Source organism: Heteronotia binoei, chromosome 2 (genome assembly GCF_032191835.1).
Source record: "Heteronotia binoei isolate CCM8104 ecotype False Entrance Well chromosome 2, APGP_CSIRO_Hbin_v1, whole genome shotgun sequence".
Lineage (NCBI taxonomy): Eukaryota > Metazoa > Chordata > Lepidosauria > Squamata > Gekkonidae > Heteronotia > Heteronotia binoei.
The window spans coordinates 201,429,456-201,446,868 of record NC_083224.1 but is presented as its reverse complement, the minus strand read 5'-3'; the positions used below and the strand labels follow the sequence as shown (position 1 = coordinate 201,446,868).

The 17,413-nt window shown below is 53.5% G+C and overlaps 1 protein-coding gene across 2 annotated transcripts in view; it reads left to right on the top strand.

Moving 5' to 3' along the window:
- The first annotated feature begins 8,303 nt into the window (after positions 1-8,303).
- The window catches only part of LOC132567757 (calcium/calmodulin-dependent protein kinase type IV-like), a 76,525-nt gene continuing 67,415 nt past the window's right edge, over positions 8,304-17,413 (top strand). For both annotated transcript variants that reach the window (XM_060233449.1, XM_060233448.1), the window contains exon 1: positions 8,304-8,425. In XM_060233449.1, coding sequence (XP_060089432.1) covers positions 8,313-8,425 — 113 coding nt within the window. In that variant the 5' untranslated portion in view covers positions 8,304-8,312. The remainder of the gene's footprint in view (positions 8,426-17,413) is intronic.

Genomic DNA, 17,413 nt, shown 5'->3' with positions numbered 1-17,413 from the left:
TAAAGAGCTTTAGTCACTACTCAAGAGCCTCCTCATGCATCAAACCCAGTATTTAACACAGAATACAAATTTTTGCAAATAAAAAATGTAGAAATTTGGTAGGTGAAGGGGACTAGGAGAAGACGACGAATTAGGGGAAAGGGGGATTGAGAGGGAAGAAAGCACATAGAGGCCAAAGGAGGCCAAGAGAGCCAGTCTGGTGCAGTGGTTAAGTATGTGGACTCTTATCTGGGAGAACTGGGTTTGAGTCCCCACTCCTCCACTTGCACCTGCTGGAATGGCCTTGGGTCAGCTCTTGTAGTTGTCCTTGAAAGGGCAGCTGCTGTGAGAGCCCTCTCAGCCCCACCCACCTCACAGGGTGTCTGTTGTGGGGAGAGAAGACATAGGAGATTATAAGCCGCTCTGAGTCTCTGATTCAGGGAGAAGGACAGGGCATAAATCTGCAATTCTTCTGAATCCTCAGCAGCAGCCAAAGTCTCGAAAGGTGACATCTAGGGAAACACAGGGCAGCTGGTAAAGTCTGGAGGAAATGAAGAGGGGGTAGAACCAGTGGTGGGATTCAGCAGGTTCGCACCAGTTCTATGGAACCGTTACCTAATGCGCTATCGGTTCTATAGAACCGTTTGTTGGTCGGGCACCCTCGGATCAACGGGGACTTTCCCCTCTAAGTGCCTAAAACTCACCAGTTTCTTTTCCCCACCAGACTGCAAAAAAGCCCAAGCGAACAAGTTAGACGCGTGCCCTGCCAGGAATTGCGTCTCACTTCCTCCAGCCCCTCCAGCTTCACCACTCCCACGTGTGATTAAAATCCAGGCGCCGAGGAAAAAGCAGCTCAAGCTAACCACCTCGGCGCCTTCTGGGACTCGTAGTCCTTGCACTTGGTAGCGCAGCAGGCAGGAGGCTCGAAAGACTACCAGACCCGGCATGCCCCTCGGCAAAGAAGGGCTCCGCTCGCTTGTGCACGCTCGCAGAGTCAGGAAGCCCCGCCCACTTTCATTCCTGGAAGGATGAGTAGGCGAAGGTCTGTGGGCTGCAAACGCTTGTGGGGGCGTCGGGCTTGTTTGGTTTTTTTGCAAATGGCAGTCAAATTAGGTGACAGATTTTTCTTTTTGCAGAGAGATAAATATTGGAGCGTGTTGCCATGTATGCAAAACAAGGCTTGATAGCCGGGCTTTTCCCCAGCCAACGGTTGATCTGTTCAGATGGGTTCTGTGGCATGCGTTTGGGTGCCCCAACTGTAGTAGCTTTCAGGTGATGGTAAAAAAAAACCTCTGCCTGGACATGTGAGTCCTCCACCCGTGTTTGCTCAAGTTGTATAACCAGCTTTGGTTGGCACACTGCTTTTTTAGGGAGGCCAGCCTTTTAAGCTCACATTGCCAGAGTGACACTTCGTTCTGCAAAGCTGGGGTGTCAAACATCTGACCTGGGGGCCGAATCAGGCCCTCGGAGGGCTCCTATCAGGCCCCTGAGCAACTGACTGTCATCTGCTTCCTTCTTTCTCCTTTCTGTATAACAGCTTGCTTTGCAAGGCTCCCTCAATTGCACAGGAACTGCAGAGCAAAACTTCTATTTTCTCCATTGGCTGAGGCTCCTCCCTTGGGGAGGAAGGAGGAGGAATAGCTTGCTTTGCCAGGCTCCCTCAATCGCACAGCAGAGATACTGAGTGAAGCTTCTCTTCCTTCTGTTTGCTGAGGCTCCCCCCCCAGTCCCCTGGGGAAGGAAGGAAAGAGCCAGAGCTTCCTTTGCCCAGTTCCCTGGATCCCGTAAGAGAAATACAAAGAAAGCACCTTTAAGACCAACAAGTGCTAATGCTTTTAGCATGTTTTAAGTTTTTTAGGAAATATATTTGTGTTTGTGTCCTTTATAAAGTTTGTATCTTTGCTACCTAATCTTTAAATAGGAACACACATGGCCCAGCCTGACATGGCCCAACCAGACAAGGTCTCCTTTATGTCAGATTCGGCCCTCATAACAAAATGAGTTTGACACTTCCATAGCAGTCTATACACTGGTTGTAACAGGCTTGAACCTCCCACCCCCACTCCGCTTCAGGTTCCACTGCAAGATTCTCTGGTTTGATTTTGGTTCTCTGGCTTGACACATTGGCTTGTGGTTCCTCTGGGATTACTGAGTTCTGTAGAAGTTCTGCTATACTCGCTGTCTGTCAGTGATTCCTACTTGCAGACATGGGGGGGTGGGTTTGCCCTGGAAGCAGCTTGCAGGGTTTTCTGTCCCCCCTTCCACTGGAAATAATGTTCAGAGGCCCATAAAATTGGACTCACTCCTTGGTCCAATCGACTTGAAACTTGGGGGTTATTTAAAGCAGGGGTCCCCAACCCCCAGGCCATGGACTGGTCCCGGTCCGTGGTGTGTTAGCATCCAGGCTGCACAGGGACAGCACTCTTGGCTTCCTGGGTCACAGATCTGGGAAGCTGAGAGCGGTGGGATGGATCAGCGGCGTGTGCTCTCCTCCAAGCCCTGCTTCCCAGGCATAGAGGAGAGCAGGCTTGCTCCACCACCCCTTTTGCCCACCCACACAGCCTCACTCCAAAGACGGTGGTGGACGAAAGAGGCAGTGTGGCCTCGCTCTGAGGCTGCCTCCCCTTCCAGGGGAGGTGGCCAGAAGCAGCCCCAGTCTCCCCCGTATTTAAAGGCCCCCATGGGGGCAGGGACATGGGAGCAGGGTGGCCTGGGGCAGCAAGAACCCCTGCACCACCCCCCACAGTCCGTGGAAAAATTGTCTGCTACAAAACTGGTCCCTGGTGCCAAAAAGGTTGGGAGCCACTGATTGAAAGGACAGGCACCAGCAGTTTCCCTGCGATTGTGGTGCTTGTGCCTCTAAAAGCCAGTGGTGTAGTGGTTAAGTGTGCGGACTCTTATCTGGGAGAACCGGGTTTGATTCCCCACTCCTCCACTTGCACCTGCTGAAATGGTCTTCGGTCAGCCATAGCTCTGGCAGAGGTTGTCCTTGAAAGGGCAGCTGCTGGGAGAGCCCTCTCCAGCCCCACGCACCTCCCAGGGTGTCTGTTGTGGGGGAGGAAGGGAAAGGAGATTGTGAGCCCCTCTGAGACTCTTCGGAGTGGCGGGCGGGATATAAATCCAATATCATCTTCTTCTTCTTCTAAAAACAACTCCCCCGGCCACCTGGAAATCTTTCAAAACAACTGTTCCATTTCCCCAGCCATTCCCCATACAGAATAATGGTCCTGAAAAAACTGGAAATGGGGGGGGGACCCTCCAAATCCAATTACCTTACAGGTATCTGGAATTCAGGAATATTGGAATTACCAATATATTCCCAGTCCAATATACCTGAACCTGAAAAGGTACTTTTTTGGCACGTTCCACCCAGGACCCTGGGAATTATATTGTTATGGACAGTTGTTGGTATTTAAGGCGAGAAAATGGTTGCATCCAACACTGAAGAGGGAAAAAATCAAACATTACTAAGGACATAGGTGTATTAACAGCAGTTAGTGACTAGTTTACCAGGTTTCTATCCTGTTTATCCTTTCTATCAAGAGCCAGTTTGTTGTAGTGGTGAAGTGTGCGGACTCTTGTCTGGAAGAACTGGGTTTTATTCCCCACTCCTCCACTTGCAGCTGCTGGAATGGCCTTGGATCAGCTATAGTTCTTGCAGAGGTTGTCTTTGAAAGAGCAGCTTCTGGAAGAGCTCTCTCAGCTCCACCTACCTCACAGGGAGTCAGTTGTGGGGGAAGAAGATAATGGAAATTGTAAGCCACTCTGAGACTGATTCAGAGAGAAGAGTGGGGTATAAATCTATGGTCTTCTTTTTCTTTTTCTTCTTCTTCTTCTCTTCCTCAAAATTGTTCAAAGAAATTGTTCAAATTGTTGAAAGTTAGGAGCAATCGTGTTTTATTTAATTGGCCAGAAGAAGAAGCCAAGATTTGTTGCAATCAGAATTCTGGACTGGGAAGACTGAAGGTAAGATTCCTGCAAAACTCACAGGCTGATTTCAATCAGTCATTATCAGTGCAATCCTAAAGCCATTTCCCTATGCAGCCCAGTTGCACAGACCTGCGTGAGAGTCTGAGTTAGATCTCCTAAGGATGGTGCTGTGTCTGTCAGCCCCACCTACTGCACAAGGTTGTGCGGATTTAAAGGGGAAGGCTAGTAAACCATGTATAACATCATGAGTACCTGAATACAAAGATGGGCTACATCAGGGGTAGGGAAATGGCTGAGAAGTTGAATGCATTTTTTGCCTTCACTGTGGAAGACGAGAAGTGTTTGCCCGCTCCAGAACCACTAATTTTGGAAGGGGTGTTGAAAGACCTGAGTCAGATTGAGGTGACAAGAGAGGAGGTCCTACAACTGATAGACAAATTAAAAACTAATAAGTCACCAGGTCCGGATGGCATACATCCGAGAGTTCTGAAAGAACTCAAAGTTGAACTTGTTGATCTTCTGACAAAAATATGTAATCTTTCATTGAAATCTGCCTCCGTTCCTGAAAACTGGAAGGTAGCAAATGTCACCCCCATCTTTAAAAAGGGTTCCAGAGGATTTCCGGGAAATTACAGGCCAGTCAGTCTGACTTCAATACCGGGAAAGTTGTTAGAAACCATTATCAAGGACAGAATGAGCAGGCACATTGATGAACACGGGTTATTGAGGAAGACTCAGGATGGGTTCTGTAAGGGAAGATCTTGCCTCACTAACCTGTTACAGTTCTTTGAGGGGGTGGACAAAGGGGACCCAATAGATGTTGTTTACCTTGACTTCCAGAAAGCTTTTGATAAAGTTCCTCATCAAAGGCTCCTTAGAAAGCTTGAGAGTCATGGAGTAAAAGGACAGGTCCTCTTGTGGATCAAAAACTGGCTGAGTAATAGGAAACAGAGAGTGAGTATAAATGGGCAGTCTTCGCAGTGGAGGATGGTAGTGCCTCTCCCCAAAATACCCTTCCAGTTTCAAAAAGATTGGACCAGGGGGTCCAATTCTATGAGCCCCAAAAGAAGGTGCCCTTATCCTTCATTATTTCCTATGAAAGGAAGGCATTGAAAAGGTGTGCCATCCCTTTAAATGTGAGGGCCAGAACTCCCAATACGGAAATATCTTCAATAAATCTTTCTTTAAACATAATCTAGTTGTCTTTACCTCTTTTACTGTTCTTATTGCAGTATTTAATGCGTGAATTATTAAACTACCTTTCAGTATATCTTTTGATATAGTTAAAATGGTCATTAGGACATAGAACCTGTTGTTAATTTATTTGAATCCCACCACTGGGTAGAACCTTTAGGAATGGTGGTGACCAGGGTTCTTCCCCCTGGAAAAAGAGGTGTCAGATCTCTCAAGAGGGAAACGAAGGAGAAACACTCAGGCGCCCCTCATGAACTTTTAATTTTGTGTGTGTTTTTCTTTCCAGTTGAGCCAGTTTGGTGTAGTGGTTAAGTGTGCGGACTCTTATCTGGGAAAACTGGGTTTGATTCCCCACTCCTCCACTTGCACCTGCTAGCATGGCCTTGGGTCAGCCATAGCTCTGGCAGAGGTTGTCCTTGAAAGGGCAGCTGCTGTGAGAGCCCTCTCAGCCCCACCCACCTCACAGGGTGTCTGTTGTGGGGGAGGAAGGGAAAGGAGATTGTGAGCCGCTCTGAGACTCTTCGGAGTGGAGGGTGGGATGTAAATCCAATATCTTCATCTACGTCTCAGGGTGTTTGTTGTGGGGGAGGAAGGGAAAGGAGATTGTGAGCCGCTCGGAGACTCTTCGGAGTGGAGGGCAGGATATAAATCCAATATCTTCATCTACCTCACAGGGTGTCTGTTGTGGGGGAGGAAGGGAAAGGAGATTGTGAGCCGTTCTGAGACTCTTCGGAGTGGAGGGCGGGAGATAAATCCAATATCTTCATCTACGTCTCAGGGTGTTTGTTGTGGGGGAGGAAGGGAAAGGAGATTGTGAGCCGCTCGGAGACTCTTCGGAGTGGAGGGCGGGATATAAATCCAATATCTTCATCTACCTCACAGGGTGTCTGTTGTGGGGGAGGAAGGGAAAGGAGATTGTGAGCCACTCTGAGACTCTTCGGAGTGGAGGGCGGGATATAAATCCAATCTCTTCATCTACCTCACAGGGTGTCTGTTGTGGGGGAGGAAGGGAAAGGAGATTGTGAGCCGCTCGGAGACTCTTCGGAGTGGAGGGCGGGATATAAATCCAATATCTTCTTCTTCTTCTTTCCACGAAGAGGTTCTGGAACTCTGTTCCATCGCATTCCCCCAGGAAGAAAGCCCAGTTAACAGGGTCTGATCTATCTGAAGAAGCGAGCAGTGACTCCGGAAAGCTCCTGCCCTGCCACGGATGTGGTTAGTCTTCAAAGTGCTCCTGGATTTTTGCTCGTGTACACCTCTAGACAGACAACCATGGCCACCTGTCTTAATCTATCTGAAGAAATGAGCAGTGCCTCACGAAAGCGGTTTGTTTTTTAGTAGCACAGTCGAGTCCGACTCTTTGCAACCTCATGGACCAAGCCACACCATGCCCTCCTGTCTTCCACCATTCTCCGAAGTCTGCTCAAATTCGTGTTAGTTACATCAATAACGCTGTCCAGCCATCGCATCTTTTGCTGTTCCCTTCTTCTTTTGCCTTCTGTCTTTCCCAGCATCAGGGTCTTCTCCAGGGAGAGCTTCCTTCTCATTGGGTGGCCAAAGTATTTGAGCTTCAGCTTCAGCATCTGACCTTCCAGGGAACAGTCTGGGTTGATTTCCCTTAGGACTGACTGATTTGATCTTCTTGCAGTCCAAGGGGCTCTCAAGAGTCTCTCCAGCACCACAGCTCAAAAGCATCTATTCTTCTGCGCTCGGCCCTCCTTATGGTCCAGCTCTCACAGCCATACATTACTACTGGGAATACCATCGCTTTGACTATACGGACTTTTGTTGGCAGGGTGATGTCTCTACTTTTTATTATACTGCCCAAGTTCGCCATAGCTGTCCTCCCAAGGAGCAAATGTCTTAATTTAATAGTCACCATCTGCAGTGATCTTGGATCCCAGAAATGTGAAGTCTGTCACTAGTTCCATGGCTTATTCTGCCACAAGTTTTGTCAGTCTTCAAGGTGCTGCGGGAGCACAGGTGGCCAAACTATGGCTCAGGAGCCACATGTGGCTCTTTCACACGTATTGTGTGGCTCTCAAAGCCCCTGCCACCCCATAAGCTAGCTTGGAGCAGGCATTTGTCTCTTTAAACCACTTCTCCAAGCCAAGCCAACTGGCAGCTTGGAGAATGCATTTAAAGTTGCTTTCTTTCTGCCACTCCATCTCTTTGCCTGCCTGTCCCACAGTTCTCAAACATCTGCCATGCATGTCTCGTGGCTCTCAAAGGTCTGATGTTTATTCTATGTGGCTCTTACATTAAGCACGTTTGGCCACCCCTGGGCTACAGTCTTGCTCTTTTCTACTGGGACACTACAGACCGCCAGGGCCACCCCATCTGGACAAATCACTAGTTGCAACAGAAACCAGGACATCTTTTAAGTCTACCTGAATCAGGCCAGCTTGATTCCGTTGGACTGACAAAAGATAAAGATAATTTGAGAAATTACTTCGTATCTCCCCCTCCTATTCAACGACGGAGTTCAGTCCACGCTTTGCCCCGCTCCTCCCGGCAGCCTGGATTCTGGCCCCAATGCGGGTCCAGTAGGTGGCAGGCGAGAGCCGGGTATGGCCAAGCTGCTGCGCCGGCGATCGATGGGTTTTCTCCAGTCGAGGTCACCGGGATGCTGTCCGGGGGTGGGGTTAGCGTAGCATGACCTCCCCCCGCCAAAAAAACCCAAAACAAAACACCCGCAGCCATAATCCCACGAAGGAAACTCGTTTTGCAAAGGCACTCGCCATTGGTTTTTGCAAAAATGCCCTCGCCATTGGTTTTGCAGAAAATGCCCTCGCCATTGGTTTCGCAAAAAGGCACTCGCCATTGGTTTTGCAAAAATGCGCTCGCAAGTTAAGGGAAACGGTGATTTATTTATTTATTTAAAATTAAGGCGTGCGATGGACGCGTCCCCCCGCCCCCGCGATCCCCCCGCCCGGAGCGGGGACTGCGCGCTGCCGAGTGGGGCGGGGGAGGGAGAGGGTGGTGCCCGGCTGGCCCGGCCCTCTCCGCGGCGGATGCACCGCTCCCCCGCTGGCCCCGCCTGCCGCCGCCTCCCCGCCAGCAGGGACCCCCCCCCCCCGCTCCTGCCGCGCCTGCTGCTGGGGCTGCGCCCGGTGGCGGGGCTGCGATGAGCTGCAGCTGAGCCGGAGGAGACGCCGCCCGCCTGCAGCCCGAGGGAGAGGCCGGCCGAGGCTGCCTGCGCCGCCAAGATGCCCAGCCCTGGCGCCCCCCCACCGCCGGCCGCGGCCGAGTACTGGATCGAGGGCTCCCGCCGGGATTGCGCGCTCGACCACTTCTACGCCCGCGGCGCCGAGCTGGGCAGGTGGGCCGGGGGAGGGGTGCCAGCCTCCCGGCGGGGCCTGGCAATTCCCCGGAATGGCAGCTCGCCTCCAGGGAGGTGGGGGGAGCCCTGCCGAGCAGCCCTGGGGCAACGAGGCTCAGGCGCCTTGGGGCTGGGAGAGGCACGGGGTGGGGGAGGCCTCGGTCCGGGCACCTCCCGATGGCCACTGTGTGACCCAGAGTGTTGGACTGGATGGGCCACTGGCCTGATCTGACAGGGCTGTTCTTATGTCTGGGGCAGCGATGCTCTGTATTCTTGGTGCTGGGAGGGGGACAGTGGGAGGGCTTCTAGTGTCCTGGTCCCACTGATGGACCTCCTGATGATGCCTGGGCTTTTTTGGCTACTATGTGACCCAGAGTGTTGGACTGGATGGGTTACTGGCTTGATCCAACAGGGCTGTTCTTATGTCTGAGGCAGTGATGCTCTGTCTTCTTGGTGCTGGGGGGGGGGGGGCACAGTGCAAGGGCTTCTAGTGTCCTGGCCCCACTTTGTGGGATCTTCTGAAGGCACCTGGGTTTTGGCCACGGTGTGACCCAGAGTGTTGGACTGGATGGGTCACTGGCTTGATCCAACAGGGCTGTTCTTATATCTGGGGCAGTGATGCTCTCTTCTTGGTGCTTGGGGGGAGAGGCACAGTGGGAGGGCTTTTAGTGTCCTGGCCCCACTTGATAGGACCTCCTGATGGCACCTGGGCTTTTTGGGCCACTGTGTGACCCAGAGTGTTGGACTGGATGGGTCACTGGCCTGATCCAACAGGGCTGTTCTGGGGCAGTGATGCTCTGTCTTCTTGGTGCTTGGGGGGGGGGGGCACAGTGGAAGGGCTTCTAGTGTCCTGGCCCCACTTTGTGGGATCTTCTGAAGGCACCTGGGTTTTGGCCACGGTGTGACCCAGAGTGTTGGACTGGATGGGTCACTGGCTTGATCCAACAGGGCTGTTCTTATGTCTGGGGCAGTGATGCTCTGTCTTCTTGGTGCTTGGGGGGGGCACAGTTGGAGGGCTTCTAGTGTCCTGGCCCCACTGATGGACCTCCTGATGGCACCTGGGCTTTTTTGGCTACTGTGTGACACAGAGTGTTGGACTGGATGGGTCACTGGCCTGATCCAACAGGGCTGTTCTTAGGTCTGGGGCAGCGATGCTCTGTCTTTTTGGTGCTGGGGGGGACAGTGGGAGGGCTTCTAGTGTCCTGGCCCCACGGATGGACCTCCTGGTGGCACCTGGGTTTTTTTGGCCACTGTGTGACCCAGAGTGTTGGACTGGATAGACCACTGGCCTGATGCATCAGAACTGTTCTTATGTCTGGGGCAGCGATGCTCTGTCTTCTTGGTGCTGGGGGGGCACAGTGGGAGGGCTTCTAGTGTCCTGGCTCCACTGGTGGACCTCCTGATGGTGCCTGGGCTTTGGCCACTGTGTGACACAGAGTGTTGGACTGGATGGGCCATTGTTCTGATCCAACATGGCTACTCTTATGTTCTTATGTGACACAGAGTGTTGGACTGGATGGGCCATTGGTCTGATTCAACATGGCTTCTCTTATGTCCTTATGTGACGCAGAGTGTTGGACTGAATGGGCCATTGGCCTGATCCAACATGGCTACTCTTATGTTCTTATGTGACACAGAGTGTTGGACTGAATGGGCCATTGGTCTGATCCAACATGGCTACTCTTATGTTCTTATGTGACACAGAGTGTTGGACTGGATGGGCCATTGGCCTGATCCAACATGGCTACTCTTATGTTCTTATGTGACACAGAGTGTTGGACTGGATGGGCCATTGTTCTGATCCAACATGGCTTCTCTTCTGTTCTTAAGAGCTGAGCTCCATCAGTGACTATTAACCACAAGTTATAGATTGAACTTTCTGTCTGGGGCACATGATGGTCTTTATTCTTGGTGCTTGGGGGGCAACAGTGGGAGGGCTTCTGGAGTTCTGGCCCCACTGGTGGACCTCCTGATGGCCCCTGGGTTTTGGCCACTGTGTGACCCATAGTGCTGGACTGGATGGGCCATTGGCCTGACCCAGCAGGGCTTCTCTTATGTTCTTAAGAGCAGAGATCCATGGGTAGGTATTAGCCTCTGGCTCAGAGTGGTAAGCTGCAGTACTGCAGTCTAAGCTCTGCTCACGACCTGAGTTTGATTCCAGCAGAAGCTGGGTTCAGGGAGCCGGCTCCAGGTTGACTCAGCCTTCCATCCTTCCGAGGTCAGTCAAATGAGTACCCAGCTTGCTGGGGGGAAAGTGTAGATGACTGGGGAAGGCAATGGCAAACCACCCCGTAAAAAGTCTGCCATGAAAACGTTGTGAAAGCAACGTCACCCCAGAGTTGGAAACGACTGGTGCTTGCACAGGGGGTTACCTTTACCTTTATAAGGGGGAAGACTGCCTGGGGCAGTGATGCTGTGTATTCTTGGTGCTTGGGGGGGGGCAATGGTGGGAGGGCTTCTTTTGTTCTGGCTCTGCTGGGTGGACCTTTGGATGGCACCTGGGTTTTGGCCACTGTGTGGCACAGAGTATTGGTCTGGATGGACCTCTGGCCTGATCCAACAGGGCTGCTGTTATGTTCTTACGTCTGGGGCAGTGATGCTCTGTCTTCTTGTTGTTTGTGGGGGGCACAGTGTGAGGACTTCCAGTGTCCTGGCCCCACTGATGGACCTCCTGATGGTGCTGGGGTTTTGGCCACGGTGTGACCCAGAGTGTTGGTCTGAATGGGCCACTGGCTTGATACAACAGGGCTGCTATTATGTTCTTATGTCTGGGGCAGCGATGCTCTGTGTAAAGTACTGAGTGACGAGACGTTATTCGGAGGTACATTACAAGAGAGAGAACACGCGGGCCGGGTCCCGCTTATATACATTCCCCGGAACAACCCTCAGTCAGGCCAGGTCCAATCCTGGCCAGTTAAACTTCCCGCCACAGATCTTGATTGGCGGAGCGTCTTAGCGAGCTGCATCCGGGGACCAGTGGGTTTCCACTGGCGTCTCTGTAGTGTTCGCCGCGCGGTACATAGACTATGGTTTCAAGACATAACACTCCTCCCCCCCCAGTTCAGGACACATAGCCTTTCAAGTATCCTGGGGCCTTGCGTTCCCTGGTCAACCTTCTTGGGGTTATTTGGGGAGTAGGAGCGGCCACCGTGGCTGATGGGGCCGCAGCGGACGTGGCGGCGGTTTCCCCGTGTAGGGGTAATGCCAGCATTGGGCTGTCCGCCCCCTGTTGCTCTTCTGGAGTCCCTACTCCTGGGGGGTTGTTCCCGCCGTGGTGCTGCTCTTCCGCCTGTGCGGTTGGCATGGGCGGGGTAGCTCTCGGTGTGGGTGCTGCTGTCGGTTCCTCCCGGCCCCTTATGGCTGCCGGCTCTTCCGGCAAGGTGCGGCAGCGCATCTGATCTATATGCCTCTGCAGGATTTGGCCCCCCTCCGTTGAGACGTCGTAGTGCCAGGACCCGGTCATGTGCAGCACCCGGCCCACTACCCACTCAGGGCTGCTTGCGTAGTTCCTCGTGTACACCGGATCCCTTGGAAAGAACCCCCTAGCAGCCTCCCTGATTTCGGGGGAACTGCGGAGGTCGGTGGCCTGGTCGGGATGCAGCTGGTCAAACCTTGTGATCAGCTTCCTCCCCATTAACAATTTGGCCGGGCTCACCCCGGTGACTGGGTTGGGGGTGATTCTATTATCAAATAAGAAAACGGCCAGGCGGTGGTCCCAGTCCCTCTGCACTATGCATCCCAGGGCCTCTTTTGTGGTGCGCACCATCTGCTCCGCTTGGCCGTTGGTTGCCGGATGGAAGGGGCGGACCTTATGTGTTGTATTAGGTATCTCTGCAAGAACTCCCAGAATTCCCGGGAGGTGAAAGCGGCCCCATTATCAGTGACGAGGGTGTTAGGGATCCCTTGCGTGCAGGAGGCCCTGCGCAATGCCCGGACCGCCGCCGCCGTGGAGGTTGAAGCTACTGGAATAACTTCCAACCACTTGGTGTATGCGTCCACCAGGACGAAGAAGGTTTGGCCCTGATATGGCCCCGCAAAGTCTGTGTGTAACCTGGACCTCCTGTGGGATTCCCAGCGGTGTCCAGTGGCACTTGGCGGCTCGGGCTGGGACTCCTTTCAGGGCTGGCACCTTTGAACCCACCCTTCGATCTCTTCGTCCATCCCCGGCCACCATACATAGCTGCGTGCTAGGGCCTTCATCCGTACAATCCCTGGATGTGTTTCGTGTAGGGCCTCCAGCACTTGTTTCCGCAATGGGGGGGGGGGACCACCACCCTACTTCCCCAGAGAAGGCACCCCTTGTGAGTGGACAGTTCTTCCCTGCGGGCTGCGAATGCCTTGAATTCAGCGGCCTGTTTTCCCTCGGGCCATCCCCTTCCCACCCAGTCGAGAACTCGGGCGAGTATCCGGTCCTGCCCCGCGGCCTTCGCTACCTCTGCAGTGTGGAGGGGTCTTTCCGGTAGCGTCTCAATGAGCATCACATGGTGAGCGGGGGCCGGGAACGGGTCCATGGAGGGCAGCGGCAGGTGACTGAGGGCGTCCATGTGCCCCATGGCTTTGCCCGGACGGTGGACCAGGGCATATGTATAGGAATTGAGGAACTGATTCCACTGCAGGACGCGCTGTGACAAAATCTGTGGCGTCTGGCGGTCTAGGGCGAGGAGTCCCAAGAGCGGCTTATGATCCGTGGCGATTGTAAAACGCCTTCCGTATAGGTAGTCGTTAAATTTATGCACCCCCGCCACTATTGCCAATGCCTCCTTATCTATCTGGGCATAGTTGCGCTCTGCAGGGGTCAATGTCCTAGAATAATAGGCTACGGGGACCTCCCTTCCGTCCAGGAGTTGGTGACCCAGGACGGCGCCCACCCCATATGGGGACACATCACAAGCCAAGATTACCGGCAGGGCTTCATCAAAATGGTGGAGCACGTTATTAGATACGAGGAGCTCGTTGACTGCCTGAAAAGCGGCGGCCTGCTTCTTTCCCCACACCCAGGGGGCGTTTTTGTCTAGAAGCCTATGGAGGGGTTCTGCGATGGCCGCTTTGTGGGGCAAAAATGAATGATAGAAATTTAATAACCCCGAGAGGCTTTGTAGCTCCGCCTTGCACGTGGGGGCCGGGGCCTCCACAATGGCCTTGGTCTTGTCGGCCGTAGGGTGGATTCTTGCGGCGTCAACTGCAAAGCCCAAGAACTCCACCCTCGGCACCCCAAGGGAACACTTTTCCCGCTTGACTTTAAGTCCTGCTGCCTGGAATCGGCGGAGTACCTCTCGCAGGCGGCTGCTGAACTCCTCAGCGTCCTGGGCGGCGATCAACACGTCGTTGAAAAACGCTTGCACCCTGGAAATCCCTTTGAGGAGAGAATCCATTCGGCTCTGAAAGACCCCCAGAGCCACGCTCACCCCAACTTGCAACCCCCGCACCCTAAAAGCTCCCCAGTGGGTCACTATGGTCTAGGCTTCTGCTGTCTCGGCGTCCACGGGGAGCTGCTGGTACGCCTGGGCCAAGTCCAGCTTCCCGAATATTTTAGAACCCGCTCGTGCTGCCAAAACGTGACTGACTATGGGGACGGGGTAGGGGTTGTCTTGTAGTGCCTTGTTTATGGTGCGCTTGTAATCGGCGCATATGCGCACCTCCCCATTCAGCTTCACCGGGGTTACTATAGGTGTTTCCCATGCAGCATGGGAAACCGGTTCTAGCACTCCCTGGGCGGTTAGACGGTCCATCTCCGCTTCTATTTTGGGCTTGAGAGCGAACGGAACTCGCCTGGCCTTCCGCCATATCGGTCGCATGAGGGGGTCAAGGGGTAAGGATATGGGAGGGCCTTTGTAGCACCCTAGGGCCCCATCAAACACCTCTGGGAATTCCCGGCACACGTGCTCAAACCCCTGCGTCCCCAGCTGCTGCACCCCCACAATCTGAATCCCTAGCAGCCGACACCAGGCCAGCCCCAGCAGTGTGGTAAGCTGGCATTTGACCACAAGTATATCAAGTTTCCCCCTAAAGCTCTTAAACTCCACCCTCACCGTGGCCCATCCCAAAATCTGAACGGGGTTCTTTTGGAAGTCCTGTAGTATGAAACCAGCCGGTCGCAGCCTGGGCCGGCCACGTGGGCAAAGTTTTCTTAGAGACTCCTCCGAAATTATGGAGATGGAGGAGCCCGAGTCCATTTCCATCAGGCAGGGGCTGCCCTCGATCCGGATCAATACCTTGACCTTGTCAGGGGTATTGCTGGGCAAGTTCATTACCTGTAGGCTAGTCGATGCAGTCAAGTAGTCCTCGGTCGAGTCCTGGTTGGTGGACTGGCGTCTGCGGGCGGCCTTGACCCGGCAAGCCCACGCCATGTGGCCCATTTTCCCACAGTTCTGGCAGTCCACGTTGCAGTAGGGGCAGTCCCGACGCTTGTGTGGGTCCCCACAGCTGGCGCACTTGGTGGTGGCTGGTCTCTCGGTTGCTCATGGTCGCTGGGTCGCTTTCGGCCCCATGCCTGGTTGGCAACGTAGCTGGTGTGTCTCCTCATCCTCTGGGTTGTTCTGCGCCGTCTCCTCTTGGTGGACGGCTTCTGCCTGCGGGTTGTGGAAAGCTTTCGTGGCTCTCTCAAACGCGGCGGCCTCGTTGAAGGCGCTTTGGAGGGTGAGTTCTTCCCTCGTGAAGAGCTTTTGTTGTAGTCGTTCGTCCCTGAGGCCCCAGGCGAATCGGTCCCTCAGGGCTTCCTCTAGCTTGTCAAAGCTGCAGTTTCCCGCAATTTGGCAGAAAGTGGCCAGGTATTCGGCGGCCGACTCTCCTGCCTCTTGGTCCCTCTTGTGGAAGAGGAATCGGCGGGCAATGATTAATGGTTGGGTCAAGAAGTGCCCGGTAAGGAGTCTGACTATCTCCTTGTACGTCTTCTCCGTGATCCTCGCGGGGGCCGAGAGACCCTTGGCGATCTTGAATGTGGCCTCCCCGCAGACGCTCAGGAGCACGTCCCTCTTTCGGCTGTCGTCCGTGATCATGTTCGCTCAAAGATAGCAATCGACCCGCTCGGTGTAGGTCTCCCACCTCTCCGGTTTAGTGGGGTTAAACTCTTCGAGATGACCTGTCGTTTCACCTGGGTTAGCCATAATGACTGCAGCGGCGGGTGCTTCCATCTCTCTAGACGGTGCGCCTTCCTCGTCTCTGGCCAGGTCCGCGAAGTCCCTCTTTGGGAGTTACCTGGCTAAGATCCCACCTTCGTCGCCGCTGTAATGTACTGAGTGACGAGACGTGTTGAAGGCAACATACTTTATTCGGAGGCACATTACAAGAAAGAGAACGCGCAGGCCGGGTCCCGCTTATATACATTCCCCGGAACAACCCTCAGTCAGGCCAGGTCCAATCCTGGCCAGTTAAACATCCCGCCACAGATCTTGATGGGCGGAGTGTCTTAGCGAGCTGCATCTGGGGACCAGTGGGTTTCCACGGGCGCCTCTGTAGCGTTCGCCGCGTGGTACATAGACTATGGTTTCAAGACATAACACTCTGTCTTCTTGTTGTTTGTGGGGGGCACAGTGTGAGGACTTGAAGTGTCCTGGCCCCACTGATGGACCTCCTGATGGCACCTGGGTTTTTGGCCATTGTGTGACCCAGAGTGTTGGTCTGAATGGGCCACTGGCCTGATCCAACAGGGCTGCTATTATGTTCTTATGTCTGGGGCAGCGATGCTGTGTCTTCTTGTTGTTTGTGGGGGGCACAGTGTGAGGACTTCTAGTGGCATGGACCTCCTGATGGCACTGGAGTTTTGGTCACGGTGTGACCCAGAGTGTTGGTCTGAATGGGCCACTGGCCTGATCCAACAGGGCTGCTATTATGTTCTTATGTCTGGGGCAGCGATGCTCTGTCTTCTTGTTGTTTGTGGGGGGCACAGTGTGAGGACTTGAAGTGTCCTGGCCCCACTGATGGACCTCCTGATGGCACCTGGGTTTTTGGCCATTGTGTGACCCAGAGTGTTGGACTGGAAGGGCCATTGTACTGATCCAACAGGGCTTCTCTTATGTTCTTAAAAGAGCAAGAGTTCAGGATTTTCTCAAAATAGCAACATTTGTGGCAGGGTATGTGTTTTTGTGAGTCACTGCTCACTTCGAAGAAAGTGCGGGAAAGTTTGTTAGGCGCTACTGGAGTCTTGTTCTTATCTGCTGCTCCTCTCCAGACGACAGAGATCAGAGATGAAAACGGCTGTTTTGGAGGGTGCGCTCTACAGCATGGAACCCCGTTGAAGTCCCTGCCTTCCCCAAGCGCCACCCTCAAATCTCCAGGAGTTTCCCAACCTGGATCCGGCAATCTTGCCCCCCACCCCTGCCGGTGGAAACCTGGCAACCCTTTTGATTGGGCTTGGCTGGCTGGTTGGCTTTGTGCCTGCAGTTTTCTAGATCCGAGAGGCACCAAGTCTCTGAACATGGGCAAAGCGCTTGGCTCTGGCCACCCTCAGGACACCTTTGAGAGCAGAATGGGCAGGTCAGTCTGAGCCCCAGCACCATTTCGTAAAGCTCAGCACAGCTCACCCCAGAACGTTACTTTCTTCAGCCTATCATGGTTTTAGGTTTTATCTCTCCTTATTTAATTTGGTGCATTTATTGGTCGTTTTTCAGCATCAGAGTGCCTTCTAAGATGAAGAAAAAGGTATTGGATTTATACCACCGCCCCACTCTAAATCTCAGAGTGGCTCACAATCTCCTTCCCCTTCCTCCCCCACAACAGACACCCTCTTGGGAAGGTGGGGCTGAGAGAGCTCTCTCAGAAGCTGCCCTTTCAAGAACAGAGTCTCAGAGCGGCCTACAATCTCCTTTCCCTTCCTCCCCCACAACAGACACCCTGTGAGGTGGATGAGGCTGAGAGAACTCTCCCAGAAGCTGCCCTTTCAAGGACAGAGTCTCAGAGCGGCCTACAATCTCCTTTCCCTTCCTCCCCCACAACAGATACCCTGTGAGGTAGATGAGGCTGAGAGAGCTCTCCCAGAAGCTGCCCTTTCAA